The following is a 15,900-nucleotide window of genomic DNA, read 5'->3' as shown; positions in this document are numbered from 1 at the left end:
TGTAAGTTCTTCATAAAAAGTGTCTACAGTATTATAATGTGCTCCTACAAGTCCTCCGAGACAACAAATATAGAGTGACGGCAGCAAAGGAAACTGCTAGAGAGCCCTGCTTAAATGCAACACAGATGGGCATGTCCAAAACTCTCCGAGTGCCAACTGTTTCCTGCCCCATAAAAAAATATGCATCTCAGAGTTGCTGTTTCATAGGGTGGTGTCAAGCAAGGGTGGAAGAAGAATGCCTGCTGCAATGAGTGACACTGAGTGTATTTTATGATGCTCAGGAACAAAGGACACTCCTTTCACACCTACCTGGGAGCCCCTACAGCACTGTGAGCACCTGTAATTAGCACTTGTTGGATCAGCAAAAAATCAAGCTGCAAACTAAGGTAGCAATCCAGAACTGGTGCTCCTGCTGGGGGCCAGGATGCTGTTAAGCTTGCGCATAAGGTAGCACTCTTCACAAGGATGCACGACCAAGGGTGGAGTGTGGGAAGCAGTTGGGTGGCAAGAAGTCCCCCTTTGATGAACTTTCCTTAGGTAAGCTTCAGAAAGTCTCACAGAACCAAAACTGTCGGTTTTCTCTGCCAGACAGCAGCTGTTAAAAAAAAACACAGGAGCCCAAACTAAAGGGAGAAACTTGTCAGCAACCACAGGATGGGCATAATGTAAAACTCTGGACTTTTGCTCACCACCATAAGCTGCACTTAAATAAATAAATAAATAAATAAATAAATAGCCATAACACAGTAGAACATAATAGAATATCACAAATACAGCACAAATCATTGTGAAACAATTTCAACCTATAATACACTCTTAACAAAGCAAAACATCACAATTAAAGCAAAAGTCCTATTATATGGTTAACAAATCAACATGGCATTTTAAATCTATAAAACAATATTAACACCGGTGAAATTTATGCTTAATTATTTGCAGTGAAACAAGGCAATAGAACTGAAAATTTGCAAACCTGACCTTAAGTTTATTTAAGCATAAACAAGTTCCGCTGAGTTCAATGAGAGCCACTACCCTAAGAATACTTGTTACTGTCGTTTAGGATGCTTAGATTTTTAGGGAAAGCAGTACAGCAGGACCCCCATTAAGGATCTGGACCAGCAAGGGGATATACAAAAGGGGACACAGCCAGGGGTCCCACCAGACCTGGAGCGAGCCCTATTTGCCCTCCCTCCTAGCCATCCTAGCAATCAAGAGGCATCTTTCCTGTGGTAGGATCAGATTCTCCATACGGGTCAATTGTCTGCAACTACACGGTACGCAAAAATGCAAAACGCGAAAACTTTGCAGAGAGGCTTAGGCAACAGTCTAACATCTGGCTGTTGACCAGAAGTTTGGTGGCTCGAGCCCACCCAGGGGCAACAGCTGTGGGCAGGATTCCTGCATTGGACGGGGTTGGACCCTCAATGTCCTTTCCAACTGGACTGTTCTACGAAAAGAGCAACCCCAAAAAATAAATACATAAGCTCATAAATACACTCTTCTCCACCAACCCCATGACTCCCAATATTTCACTGTGTTCCGCTCCTTAAAATACACATGCACAGAACGCACAGATCAGTTCAAAGGAAGGGAAGCGGGCAGCCCATTGGCCGAAGCTTGCCGCCGCCCCGCCCCCGGCAAAAAGTCGCCTACAACTCCCAGCATGCAGCGGGCCAGAGGCGGTTTTTCTGCATTCGTGCGAACTGGTATCAGAGAAGGAGCGATTGGCAGAGAGGTGGCTTCTGCTGTTGCAGCTGCGGGTGTTTTGCTGCTTCTTCGCTGGGGGGGGGGGGGTGTCCGGGAGTCCGGGATCGCGCGAGGGCGGGGCGAAGGAGAGCAAGGGCAGAAAGGCCAGCAGCAAAGCAAGCAGCAAAGCGGTGCGGTGGTGGGGGCGCCCTTTGGTCTGGAGAATCGGGGACCGGGTTCTGCCCTCTCTCCCGGTGTCAACGCTGTTCAGCCAGCCAGCGGCGGTAGCGCAGGAGAAGCAGCTCCGAAAGGTCAGCTGCAGCAGACCCGAAAGCTTTCCCGGCACCTTGGAGCCCGGGACGATCCAGGCAGTGCAATACTGCGCGTGTGTCTGCTCGGAAGTAAGCCCCACCAAGTTCAGTAGGGCTCGTTCCCGGGCTAGAGCGCACAGGACTGGCTGCCTGGCAGGAGCTTGGAAGAAAAAAAAAAATCCCAGAGATCCCGCTTCATCGATCACGTGAAGGGTCGGTAGAGAAAGAGGAAACTGCTGTAAGGTAAAAATGTAAAGCTGCTGTAAACACGGAGGCCAGAAATGTGCGCAAGAGGCTCAGTCTTGTGGCCCTTCTTTGCAAAATTTCATGCTTGTTAAAGCTACCCACCCTGCCTTTAAGGTCTTTTCTGTCTGCCTCGTTAGTTCATACAATATATTTCCCTGTTCTGAACATTAAATATCACTTGGTCGTAATGGCTAGAATCCTCTGTATCAAGTGAGACATAGGTTTTCTTTTTCTCTTGCAGGGAACTGTGATTCTGGTAAACATGCTACACACGAAGGTGAAAACGGAAAAGCCAGGTAGGGGGGCTCTGAAAATTCTCTGCCATGAAAGTCAGGGGAAAGCAGCAGAGGCTGAAAGGGCAGTGCAGAAGTGACCTCATCATTGCAGCCCCACAGGATCCACTGGGCACGAGGTTTGGGACAGCCACTATGGAGAGAGAAGAGATCCTATGTTGTACTGTAAAGTGGAGGGGGTGGGTAAACGCTTTCTGCCAGAATAATAATTTTCTCCCCTGCGGACCTTTCCCAGATCTGGAGGCAGCCAATGCTCGAAACCGTCTCGATGCTGTGCTGCAATGCCTACTGGAGAAGTCTGAGGTTGATCGGTAAGTATTGCCAGGTTCTTTTGGGTTCAGGAGTAGACAATGTGTATGCTTGCAATTTCTTATCTACCCTCGCCTTAGATTCCTTGTGGCGTGCTTTGCGACTAGCTCCTTCTCCTGCAAGGAGTAGTTGCTCCAAGAGGTGGGTCCTCAAGTGAGATGCCAGTTCCCCCCCCCACAGCTGCTGACATCCTGTTCCCCCTTTTCCTGACTCATCTCCGCAGGGAGCAGATGGAAGAGGACTCTGGGAAGACTCCCTCAGATGTACTCAGCAAGTAAGACGCTCAAGCATTCGCTGGTTGACTTCGCTTGCCCTTGATTGCTGTGGTTTTGGTGGGGAGGAGGCTGTGGCCAAGGGCCAGCTCCTAGATAGCTATGGTATAATAATATTGTAGCTATGTCTGCCAGCCAGGAAAAACGGGGGTGGGTGGAGGAGATTCCTGTATTGAAGTAGATGACCTTCAACACTAAAATTCTTTGATTCTGTGGTCCTGCCACTTTGGAACTAAGAATTGCCCTTCTAGATCAGGCCAAGGTCCATTTTGTCTAGTATCCTATTTCCTGGGCAGCAAAATTTCTGATTGTTGGGCTAAGGGTGCCAGAGTTGCCAGAATGGTACCACCCATGCACAAAAGTTAGACCTGGGAGAACTCTAGGTTTGCAGAAGTAAAATACATTTTAAAAACTGCCGTGGCAGTGCAGAATGGTAATAACCAGGCATCCCCAAACTGTAGCCCTCCAGAGCTTTTGGCCTACAACTCCCATGATCCCTAGCTAACAGGACCAGTGGTCAGGGAAGATGGGAATTGTAGTCCAAAACATCTGGAGGGCCGAAGTTTGGGGATGCCTGGTAATAACCATACCTCATTGTTTATTCCCAGCAGTTTAGGGTTGGGTGGATGAAGCTGATATTGTAGCCCCACTTAACTGGCCAATAATGCGAGATGAGCGCGCAACCCCAGAGTCGGTCACGACTGGACCTAATGGTCAGGGGCCCCTTTACCTTTACCTTTACCTGGGAGTAAGCCCCATTGAATTCAGTAAATCTCGTATGACAGCACATTCCTCCTGTGTTACACCAAATGTGAACAGGTGGGCAAGACTCTTGCCCAGGCGTATGTTGAAACTGAGTAAAGGAAAGATTTCTCCTTTTTCTTTCCCTTAGAGGCCCACCTCTGTTGAGAATCATGCATTTAGACAGTTGGCTTTTGTTTCCTGCTTCTTCTCTGGGTTTCTTACCTTTCTCTTCTCTCCAAAGTGCCTAGGAGAGTGGAAGGAACCTGTGAAAATGAGCCCCACAGCTTTGCCCTAAATACCCTAATAGGTTAAGGATATAATAATTTGCAGAAAACAAACAAACCTGGCTACTAGGTTTTCTGTGTCTGTGTTTGCCAAGAGGGCTAATAGAAAAGATCTTATTTGTAAAGTTTCCATGGGATATTTATTTTTATATAAGGGCTTTAAAAAATTAGCTGACTTCGACTGAAAGTCATGGGAGAGGAGTGTTCTTGGGGGGCCCAAAGCCCTAAGAATTGTTAATCCTCTCCTGGGACCAGCTATCCTGGAGAGCAGGGTTGTTATTTTTTCTTCTTCTTCTTCTTCTTGCTGGTGAAGCTATTGCATTCTGGGCAATTCCTAAATCCTCTTGCTTTGCGGTTTCAGGGACTCTTCTCCTACTGCCACAGGAAAGAGGTATGGTTCTTTACAGCGTCTTTCCCACCTGTTGATAACCATAGCATGGGAGACTTCAGATTTTGCCATTCTTAGCTCAGTTGGTAGAGCACGAGACTCTTAATCTCAGGGTTGTGGGTTTGAGCCCCACATTGGGCAAAATACTCCTGCATTGCCGGGGGTTGGATTAGATAACCATCGTGGTCCCTTCTTACAATTCTGTGATTCTATTATTCCACTGTTCTCATTCACCGGAAAGTGGCATTTAGAACTAGGCAGTGTGGATTGGCTGGTTGACGCTCTTGAATTGGATTTCAAATGAGCAAGTTAAGTAAGCCTGCCTCTCAAAATACACCTTCTGGAGGTTCTCTAGCACAGGTCTCTCATGCTTGAAACTATTCCTGCTGCAAACATAAGTTCAGTGGATCCTACTCTGAGTAAAATTGAGTTAGCCCTGTGTTACTTCAGGAGTTCACACATTTTGGTTGGCTTTGTTGGCCAGCTGTTTCTTATATTTGCCACCAACACCATCCACTGACATGCAGGGGGAACTTGAGGAAAGGTTGGGATCTTGTGCCTGAGCACACACTGAGACTGAGAAGCAGTGTAGCTTCTTGCTGCTTTCAAGGTCCTCAGAGCCTGTCACAAGGTCAGCAGGTGAGCCGAATGTCCCTCTAGGTGTTACTGAATGAACTACCGTTCCTGTCAGCCCCAAAAAGCATGGCCAATGGCCAGGCATGATGGGAGTTGTAATTCAGCAACACCTGGAGGGCCAAACATTCTGGCTGTTAGGACTTGCACTACGTAGCATTCCCATCAGATTTTGTATTTTGTGTTTTTTTATATTGTAATTTTATGCTATGAACTGTGCAGTATACAAATTTAATTAATAATAATAATCAGCCAGTGTTAGCGGCTTTCGGTTGCACAAGGGATGCTGTGGCTTGCCCCCAGGGCTTGGAAAGTGCCTTCAGGCCTTTCTGACATTTGTGCAGCGAGTTGGCCAGCTGCAGTTTCTAAACTGTGGCGTTGCTCTCAGGCCGTCCAGCCGGTTCTCTCACCACCGCCGCAAGAAGAGGAAAGAGACGGACGATGGATTGACAGAGGGTGGGCAGCAGAAACAGAGTGAGTAGAAACATTGGGCTGATCCAGCAAGACTCCTCTGAAGATGTGGTTGATCACAGAGTTGGCCGAACCAGGATGTGGGTGGAGCCTGTGAGAAGGCCACTCCTATCCCCTACTTGAAGCTGGCAATCATTGAAGCCAGTGCATGCTAGCTAATCCTATTGTTACCAACACTGACTAATAATAATAATGATGATGATGATTGACTAATAATAATAATGATGATGATGGAGCCCTTAGTGGCTTCCATGTAACCCCAAGAACTGGATGGCATTTTTAAAGGGCTGCCTTGCAGAGCTGTGTCTTGTTGCCTTGTCCCCCGCAGACACCTATGTCATCAAGCTGTTTGACCGGAGCGTGGACCTGGCGCAGTTCTCCGAGAGCACCCCGCTGTACCCCATCTGTCGGGCCTGGATGCGGAACAGCCCCATGGTCCGGGAACAGGAGCGATCTCCCAGCCCGAACCTGCCTGTCCTACTGGAGGATGAAGAGGTACTAAATAAGAGGCCCTCGCTTAGGAAAGGGTGTGGCAGGTCCAGTCCTCTCATTGGGCAGAGTGAGCCCTTTGCCACAGGTGGCAGACAAGGGGGAGGTAGCAGACTGGTATTCCTCCCCGCATCCACTGCTGCCAGCTATTGCTGCCCATCTTGGTTCAGTGTGGCATGGCTTGGCAAAGGTGGCCCAGAGAACTCTTACAGCTAACTATTACCTCAAGGGATCTAGGAATACTTGTTCCTCTAACCACCTAATCCAACATCAATAAATATTACCACAAAACCTCAGTGGGGAAGGGTTGGTGATAGTAGGTCTACACTGACATTGAGCAGAATTTTACTCGGCTGGCATGAAAACAAAGCTCTATTGATGATCAGTCTTTTTTGGCTAACCTTGGCTCAGCAAGACCACACAAATTTGCAGGCCTCCCAGAGAGGAGCTCAAAGCCGCTTTGCTTCTGAGTTTTAAATAATCAATAATTTGCTGCCACCTCACTCTGCCCAATGATGAGGCCAGCCCTGCAGTGTGGCATAGTGGTTAGAGGTTTGGACTTGGCTACTAGCTCAGAGATGGAAGATAACATTCCAACCAGAGAGGAATGGCTGATGAAGATGATGGACTATGCCGAAATGGCGAAACTGACTGAGAAAATCAAAAACCGGGAAGAGGAGAATTTTAAGAAGGAATGGGGGGAAATTATAATGTACTTAAGAGAACACTGTAAACAACTTAAAAACTTTGGCAGGATTTGAGTGGTGCTTGTAATGTACAAAAAAAATGGGAAAATGGATTATTATTCTTTTAACAAAGTAGAGAAAATAAGATAAGCACATGAAGAAAAAAAAGATTGACAATGGTAACCATTGAAGGGTGGAGGGAAGGGATTCAGAGAAGCCTAAATGAGAAGGTGAACGATGTGTTTGAATTTAAATTTGGTATGTAAAACTTAATAAAAATATTTTTTTAAAAAAGAGATTTGGACTTGGACCGCAGAGGTCCAGGCTCAAATCCCTACTCAGCCCCCCACAGCGCACAACCGTTGCCTAACCTACCTCCCAGATTACATTGTGATCAGGAAATGGGAACCTTCCCATGTATACTGCCTCAAGCTGGGAAACGGGTGGTGTATAAACATAGGAAACGAATGGGGGCAAAACTTTTCACCTCAGCGACATACTGAACCTGTGCCTCTCTTCTTTCCCTGTGGTTTTGATCCTAGGGTGCCGAAGGTCTGAATGGGAAGAGCCAGGATGTGTACAAACTGCCGCCTCCTGTTCCCTGCCACGCAGATGCTGCAGGGGAACCAGTAAACCTGCGTATCCCATCCCCGCTAGAGCCCGAGGACAAGGCGAAAGTAGCGGCTGACACGGTCAGAGCACCCTAAAGCTGGGAGGTGGGGGAGAAGGGCGAAAAGGAGTGTGGGAGCTTTGCTATTTTTTCCTCCTTCTCTGTGAAGATGCCAATTATGATTTGAAGCAATTTATATTCAGTGCTTTTTTCCTGGGGGGGGGGGGACATTTTGTGAATCTAAGTTTGGCCCCATTGAGGGGCAGTATTTCAATATGAGTAGGAAAATGAGAGCACCCCTAAACATTTTTTAAGAAGAATAAAAAAGCAATGTTTATATCGGGCATCCCCAAACTGCAGCCCTCCAGATGTTTTGGCCTACAACTCCCATGATCCCTAGCTAACAGGACCAGTGGTCAGGGATGGTGGGAATTGTAGTCCAAAACATCTGGAGGTACCGAAGTTTGGGGATGCCTGGTTTATATTTATATCTTGCTCTTCCTCCTGCAGACCCAAGAGCAGCAAACACGTCCACAATAAAACAATTTGTAAACATTCTAAAAACATTTGAAGGATCCAGAGAACTGTAGTGCTGAGAGTTGTCAGGAAACCCCATTCCCCTCACAGAGCTGCAATTTCCAGAGTTCCCTAGGAAGAGGGTCTGACTGTTAAACCACTCTGAATTGCAGCTCTGGTAGCAGAATGAGGGGGTTCTCCTGACACCTCCCAGCACCCTTATCAAATCACAGTTCCCAGGGCTCTTTGGGGGGAAGCCGCGACTGTTTAATGTGGCATGATACTGCTTTAAACAAATAGTGCAGATGGGGGCCTCAGCTTCACCTGCTGCAGAGTTAAAATCCGTGCCCAGGCCTAGCCAGCAATGATCTGCAGTTCACCGGTGTTCCCTCAGTTTCTGGTATACCTGGGGAAATTTGTAAAAGCTTGCAGTTTGCTCTAAGCAATACAGTGGTACCTCGGGTTACAAACGCTTCAGGTTACAAACTCCGCTAACCCAGAAATAGTACCTTAGGTTAAGAACTTTGCTTCAGGATGAGAACAGAAATCGTGCCCCAGCAGCAGGAGGCCCCATTAGCTAAAGTGGTGCTTCGGGTTAAGAACAGTTTGAGGTTCAGAACAGACCTCCGGAATGAATTAAGTTCTTAACCAGAGGTACCACTGTATTGACTGCTGTTGGGTTTTATTATTGAGACTGGGGACTGAACTCTTCTTTCTCTTTATTGTTGCACTAGTATGACACCTCAAAGTTGCAAGCTTCTTTTGAGCTATGTGGGAAAGCAGAGTATAAATAACTATAAAGGCTGAAAAACCACCAACTAATAGTTACTGAACTAGAATTTTCTGGCAAGTTTGATTCTGTTCATTAGGGGTTCTGTCAAGACCAGGGATTTCCCACTGTTCACATTCTCTCGCTTCCCTTCCGTCCTTTTTTACACGTGTGTAGATAGAGTTGTCAACTGAGGGCGGCATTTTATCTGAAATGGACTGCAGCCAATAAACATATAGGAAGCCTTATACCAACCAAAACATTGATCTCTGAAGCTTAGTATTGTCTGCTACGGATGTCAGCTGCACTCGCATAAACACACAAATTTTACACATGCAAATAATGAATGTATAGGTCATTTTAAACATTTCGTTTCTTTTAAGAAGTAAAGATAATTATTTAAAGTCAACAGACTACCAGCATGTTGACTGTGATTTCCGCAAGAAAATATATCTCTGCAGTTTTATTTTCTCCAACTAAGGGGGTTACTGCATCTTCATTTCATTTGTTTCTTGGCCTTTGGATAGCTTTTGAGTTGATTGGGTTATTCTGCTTGCCAGGCCGCTGTGTCAGCCCTACAGGGCTTTAGGCCAAGCAGAGTGCTGACGAAATCCCTTCTCTCTCTTCCCCCCCCCCAACTCCAGGCTTCTGATGCCGTACCTTCAATGTCCTCCCTCATCCACAAGAACATGGAGCGGTGGAAGAAGATAAGGCAGAGGTAGGATCCTGGGCTCTGGAAGCAAGGAGGAGGAGGGCATGAAGCAGAGAACCTTTTGCAGCGGAGGCCAGTCCATTAAGGCAAATTGGGGCACTGCCCCACAAACAGTGCCAGATTCATTTATGACCATTGTCCTTTATTAAATGTGTTTACCACCCTCCCTTGGTAGATCTCAGGGTGGTTCGCAGCATTAAAATACTAGATAAAAATGCAAAATACATAATAAAAACAGGAATGAAACAAACCCATAACTGCCCCTCCCCAGCACTCCCACAAACACATTTTCAATGATACAGGATGTTAGCCAAAGGTCTGGTTGAAGAGGAATGTTTTTGCCTGGCACCTAAAGATGTATAATGAAGGTGCCAGGCAATTCAGGGTGGTGCAAGCTGGTCTCCCGTACAGGGCACCAAGCTGAAGGGATGCAAAATAACAACAACAAACAACAATACCTGTATACGGGTATATAAAAAAATCAACTGTACCAAAATGAATTATGTGAAAATAAGAGGGGGGGGATTTCGTCCTCCCTCAGGGCACCATATTACCAAAACCGCTGCCTCCAATTTCAGTCTGCCCTTAGCCCAACCCCTTACCTGCCTCCCTCCTTACCTGCAGCCAGTCAAGGGAGTGGCCCTGGCTGTCAGCTTCCTCTCCTTTGATTCCTGTAGAGCAGAAGAGCTTTCCAAACTGTGTGTCGCGACATGTTAGTGCTCTGGTTGCCGTGTGTAGGCGTGCTTGTGTGAACGTTCTTATAAGGGGTTAGTTTAACCTCCGGCTTGCTAGCAAAACTGAATGACCGTGTCGCGAAACAACACATGTCTAAAAAGTATGTCGCTGACATGAGAAGTTTGGAAAGCTCTGCCATAGAGGAAGTCGGAGAACTAGAACTAGGTACCGGTAGCTCTGCCCACCATAAGTCTCTAGCACCACCTACCATTGGTCTCCCCACCTTACACCCTACCAGCCTCAAGGGGCACCAGCGACCGCTGTTTGTGGGGATCGTGGGAAACAACTGATCTGAGAGAGCCCTGGGTACAAAGAGACGTACGGAGCTGTGTGGCTGACTTATGGCCTCCGCTATTCACAGGTGGAAAGAGGGATCGCACAAGAACCAGCTGCGATACTCGGAGAGCATGAAGATTCTGAAGGAGATGTACGAGCGGCAGTGAGAGACACATCTGACTATAGCCAACAACCTTTTGTAAATCTCCCCTTCCCTGGAGTCCTTTGCCTTGGCATTAACTGGCTTCAGTTTTGTGGAACAATAAACACAGTATTTGGAATATGTCCCCATATATGTGTATATATCTGTTTCTTGGAGCTGAGGAGGACCCACACAAGTGAACCAGGATGCTATGAATTGTCAGGAGGTGTTGATATAATCTGTGTGAGGTTGGGCAGCTTCTTCAGACCCTAGACTTGATTCCTTTGTCCCGTTGGCTCCCCCACCCCCAGGCTGCCTAATGAATCCTCTTAAGGCAGAAAATAATATAGTTTTCTGCCTCCGCAAGGATCATCCTCAGCTCTAGCACTTACCTGCACCCTCTGCCCTTCAGTCCTGACTTGCACTTTGAGCTTACCCTCTTGGCTTTTCCCGAGTACTGGCTTCGTCCTATAACTCCTGGCTCACCTATAGGCGTGGTTTTGGCGGGAAGAAGAGTTTCTTGGAGAAAAGGTGGGCTAGAGACCTAATAATTCTGAAAAGGAGGGTGCTGAGGACAAAGTCCAGCTAAATCTCCTTCTGAGTTTCATTTCAGGGGCCTGGTGGGGGGAGAGGAATGACCCTGCACAGCTGCCATGCCAGGACTTGGCCGCTCCTTCCCTTTTCCTCAGTGATAGCAGGCCGGCAGGTCGCCAGGAGCTTGATAGGCAGAGCAACATGATCATGGTGTCTCCCCTGCCAGGTAAGTATGATAGGCAGAGCAACATTTGGGCCTGGTGAGTCAGTGGAGTGTGACACAGCCGGAGATCCCCAGAGTGGCTTTTTATGGGGTGAAATGAAGACAGCTGTCCGCTTAACTGAAGTGGGGAAAGACATACTGGGTTGCATCCACGATTAGGGAGTGTAGACTCATAGACGTGAATGGACATCACTAACTTAGGTCCATTAATGCCATAGGAACCTGGGAAACTGCCTTAACAGAGATCAGTGGTCCATTCTAGCTCAGTGGCTCCCTGACGGCAGTAACTCTCCGGGGTTTCAAAGGGAGGGTATGTGCCTCTGGCCCCTCCCACCACCGTCACGTGACCTCTGGGAAGTTGCCCAGAAGGGAATACAATAGGGTTGCCGTGTTTCAAAAGGAGAAAATCTGGACACAAAAGTCATTTTTGCAAGATCTCAACAAGAAAAAGAAGTTTCGAAGCTATTTTTAAGGAAATTCGCAGAAACACTTCCGACATGGGTTTGCCGGATTTTCCTGGACGTTTAAGCAATTTGCACCCAGACGCTGTTTCCGACAGCCGAGTCCCACAATGTCTGGAAAATTATGGATGTATGGCAGGGTGGGGGGTGGGGAACTATCCCTATTCTTGAATGTGACGAAGCTGAACCACCTCACACACACACAAACATAGATATATATAGACTATTAGACAATTGTGTATCCTACCCTTACTCCAAGCAGCTGGGGATAGGTTACATGGGGTTCTCAGTTTACCCTCTGAAGTTAGGCTGCCAGCCAACAGGCTCCATGACCGAGCAAATATTTCCCCTGGCGTTTTCCCATGTCCAAAGCCAACGCACTCTTGAGACGCACCCCCATGGATCTTTATGTCTTTTCCTTGCTGAGAAGAGTCACGAGAACTGCTGTGTCATAGCAGCGAAGGTGACCAGGATACCAGGGGAAGAACTTAAGTTATAAGATTACACGGTGGGGACAGTCCAATGCCTTTTAGCTAGTGCATCATATTATTATTATTATTATTATTATTAATCACCTTATGCACTGTGGTTCAAGGCAATGCACAATAAAAAGGAAACAGCAGACACATTTGAATTAAAACAAAATAGATGCATGTCACTAAGTTACCCAGCGGGGAAAGCCTTTCAGAACCCTGTTCAGTTGCCTCTGGAAAGTGCAGACTATGGACACCTGTTATCATGATGTCGCGTCAAACGCATGCGTGCCACTGGGCACCCACAATCTGGGGCACAAGTCAGTGCCTCTGAGTCAGACCATTGGTCCATCCAGCTCAGTACTGTCTACTCTGACTGGCAGCAACCCTCCATGGTTTTTGAGGCAGTGATTCTTTCCTAGCCCTCCCTGACGAAGCCAGGGTTTGAACCCAGGACCTTCTGCATGCAAAGCAGATGCTCCACCACTCCAGGAATTTTGTGCAGTGTCCAAATGACCCTCCACCCCTCAAAATATCACCCCTGATTCCCCCATTTAATCTGGGTTTAATGTTTCTGCGGGAAAGTCAGTAAGCAAAAGTAAATCCGGATTACATGAGGGAGCGGGGAAGTGGAATGGCATTTTGAGGGTGATGATATGTAGAGGCTGCAAAAAACAAAACAAAAACTTGTGTGCATATAAGCAGGGATGATCTAGGATTCTATGAATCCACAGCCAGTTTGCCCTGCAGAGGTATCCCTGTATTCATGTAGTAGATCACAGTGCCATAAGGGCAGAGGTTGCCAATGTTTTCTGGGCCAGTAGGCACATTTGCAAAGCAGAGAGACTGCAGCCAAGCACACACTACAACCTATTTTCTCTTGGCTATAATAGCGCACTTCTTTGAAGCCTAATTTCAATGGGGTGAGGAGACTCTGGGGGAACCCCATTGCCAACCTCTGCTTTTGGAAAAGGCAAAGCAAAGGAAACTTGTGGTTTTTCATTTGGGAGGCTGCCAGCTTTTCCCCCTTCTTTTAACTTGCTTTCTGAACCAAAGCTCATTAAGTTTTAACATGGGCAAGTACTGACAACTTGAAGAATGTGTCCCTTTTTATTCCGTTCTTTAGGAGTTACACCCTGGTGCAGAGGGTTTTCTGTCCAAGCTAGCTGTAATGGTACTCTTGACTCTGTGCTCAAGTGTTGTTCTCTTTATTTCCTATTTTGTGGTCACTGCCTTCGCTGAATAAGTCTGTTTCTTACGACACAGTGGCGCTAGAAAGAAAAGTCAAGAGTGAAAGATTTTTCATGTTTGCTTGGCAGAGCCACAGCCCACACCTCCACCTCCTTTGTTAGTGGGCAAGAAAGCCCTGTTGTTTTTAAGCCTGCACATCTCTGTACCTGGGCCAGGGGACACTGCAAAGTCACACCCTCTTTCCCTGAGCTACATGCCTTAACTAGCCTGCTTCTCATCCTTCTTGCCTGGCTGGAATACATCCTTGCACTCTGATAATACCTCTTGCTTGCCTGGATGGAGGAGTAGAGCATACCCTCCATCATTTCAATAATAATAAAAATAATAAAATAAAATACTACCCAGCCCATCTGACTGGGTTGCCCCAGCCACTCTGGACAGCTTCCAACACACACACACACACACACACACACACACACACACACACACACACACACACAACATTAAAAACCTGTACAGGGCTGCCTTCAGATATCTTCTAGTGTTGTATAGCTACTTAACTCGGGGGTCGCATAACTCCATACCCTCCAACATTTCTCCGATGAAAATAGGGACGTCCCAAGGAAAGTGGGACATTCCGGGATCAAATCAGAAACCGGGACGGCTTCTGTAAATCCAGGAACTGTCCCTGGAAAAAAACTTGGGCGAGGGAGCATGTGTGTAGAAGCTAGCCTTCTATACAATGTTAAATTTTATTTTCACTTTTCTGCCCACCTTTGCATCTAGATTTGCTCACTTACTGGCATATGTGCAGAAAGCTAGCCTGGTTGAACCAAGTGATTATATATTGGCCGTAGGAAGTGCATGAAGTCTTGTGTTTCCTCCTCTGGTTGCTTGGGAAAATGTACAACACTTCCTCTTCCGCCAACAAAGATTAGCGTCTAGTTTAGCAGCGTTAAACAAAATACCATCCTTTGCAGCATTAACATAGAAACTTGGGATAATGCTGCGGAGCTTTATCTGGGAGCTTGTAGGCAGCCTGCATCTTCCCTGTTGTAAAGTCCCTCTAAAGAAAAGAATGACAATATGGTGCCCAGAAAGTTAATGTGGCCCTTGGGCTAAGAAAGAGATTCTCTCCATCTGCAGAGATTAGAGCTTCAAAGCCCTGTCTTCTTTACTGCCATGGCAAAGTCAGTACTGTACAAATTAAGCAAAGTAACAGATGCTAGTCTAAGGGTGCCATGCTAGGCTGTTTAAATACTAGACTACTCGCCACAGGAGGCAAGGAGTTAGAGGCAGGCAGGCCAAAGAGAGTGAAGCACTTTTTCTCCTCCATGCTTACTACAGAAAGTGAGTGGACTGGCAAGAAAGTCAAGCCTATTCTTTAGTATCAGGGCATAGAAATGTAGCAGGCAGCCATTGAAGCAGATTCTGTCCCCCATCTGCAAGGGCAAAAAGACTAGTAAAAATTTGCAGCCTGGTAACTCTGGGGAACTTCTTTCCCCAGCTGAAATAAGGCCACAGCTAGGAGGTCCCTGCTGAATCAGACCAAAATCCTGTCATACCCAGTACCTGTAATAGCCATCCAGACAGAACCAGGTGCCCCCCCCCAAGCAGAATGTTCCAGTATCAGATGCACCCAATGAAGTTGGAACTGTAGTCCACAAAAACTTTCGCCATCATAATAATAAAAAATTTATTACTTATACCCCACCCACATCTGGCTGGGTTTCCCATAACCAATTTGTTAAGACTTGCAAACCGACAAGACTGTTTTGCTGCAAAATACTCCTCTGCAAAAATAAATATATTTAATCCACAATGGATTAGGCAGTTCACCAAGTTTCCATCGTTTGTGGAATGCGTATTGCGTGTCTCTGCCATGACTACAGTGCCCACAGATGTCAAGACACGGTACATTTTAAACACGTTTGCTACTTGCCTATACATGCAGAGACATCTGGAAATGTGCAAGGATTCACGCATCTTAAACACGGCATGCAAAGCCATTTTGTAATTACCATTTTAAAATCAGAAGCTTGAATGGCAATTAGGACGGGGGCAATAGACGATTGTTCTGGACATTGAGGGGTAATTCAAGTGAGTCTGTTAAGCTTCAGGTTCACATGGCTGCAACTGCACAAAACATAGCTTCATGGTGCTACATAAGCCAGTGTTAGATAAGCTCTGCTGAGAGTAAAAGGTAAAGGGACCCCTGACCATTAGGTCCAGTCGTGACCGACTCTGGGGTTGTGGTGCTCATCTCGCATTATTGGCCGAGGGAGCTGGTGTACAGCTTCCAGGTCATGTGACCAGCATGACAAAGCTGCTTCCGGCGAACCAGAGCAGCACACAGAAACGCCGTTTACCTTCCCGCTGTAGCAGAACCTATTTATCTACCGGTACTTGCACTTTGACGTGCTTTCAAACTGCTAGGTTGACAGGA

The 15,900-nt window shown here is 46.8% G+C and overlaps 1 protein-coding gene across 8 annotated transcripts; it reads left to right on the top strand.

Moving 5' to 3' along the window:
- The first annotated feature begins 1,662 nt into the window (after positions 1 to 1,662).
- On the top strand, positions 1,663 to 10,723 carry LIN37 (lin-37 DREAM MuvB core complex component). 8 transcript variants are annotated; one of them, XM_035117990.3, is made up of 10 exons: positions 1,663 to 1,735; positions 2,485 to 2,539; positions 2,772 to 2,847; positions 3,069 to 3,119; positions 4,507 to 4,536; positions 5,555 to 5,640; positions 5,966 to 6,132; positions 7,355 to 7,504; positions 9,352 to 9,425; positions 10,516 to 10,723. In XM_035117990.3, exons 1-10 carry the CDS (start codon positions 1,664 to 1,666, stop codon positions 10,595 to 10,597), a joined length of 843 nt encoding a protein of 280 aa, XP_034973881.2. In that variant the 5' UTR covers position 1,663; the 3' UTR covers positions 10,598 to 10,723. The 8 variants fall into 8 exon arrangements, with proteins under 8 accessions (XP_034973881.2, XP_088527256.1, XP_034973880.1 ...); XM_035117989.3 differs by having other exon boundaries at positions 1,712 to 2,240; XM_088671132.1 differs by having other exon boundaries at positions 1,712 to 2,240; positions 2,926 to 3,119.
- The last annotated feature ends 5,177 nt before the right edge of the window (positions 10,724 to 15,900 follow it).

This window comes from Zootoca vivipara, chromosome 6 (assembly GCF_965207765.1).
Source record: "Zootoca vivipara chromosome 6, rZooViv2.hap1.1, whole genome shotgun sequence".
NCBI classification, from domain to species: Eukaryota; Metazoa; Chordata; class Lepidosauria; order Squamata; family Lacertidae; genus Zootoca; species Zootoca vivipara.
This window is presented reverse-complemented; position numbering and strand designations above follow the sequence as displayed.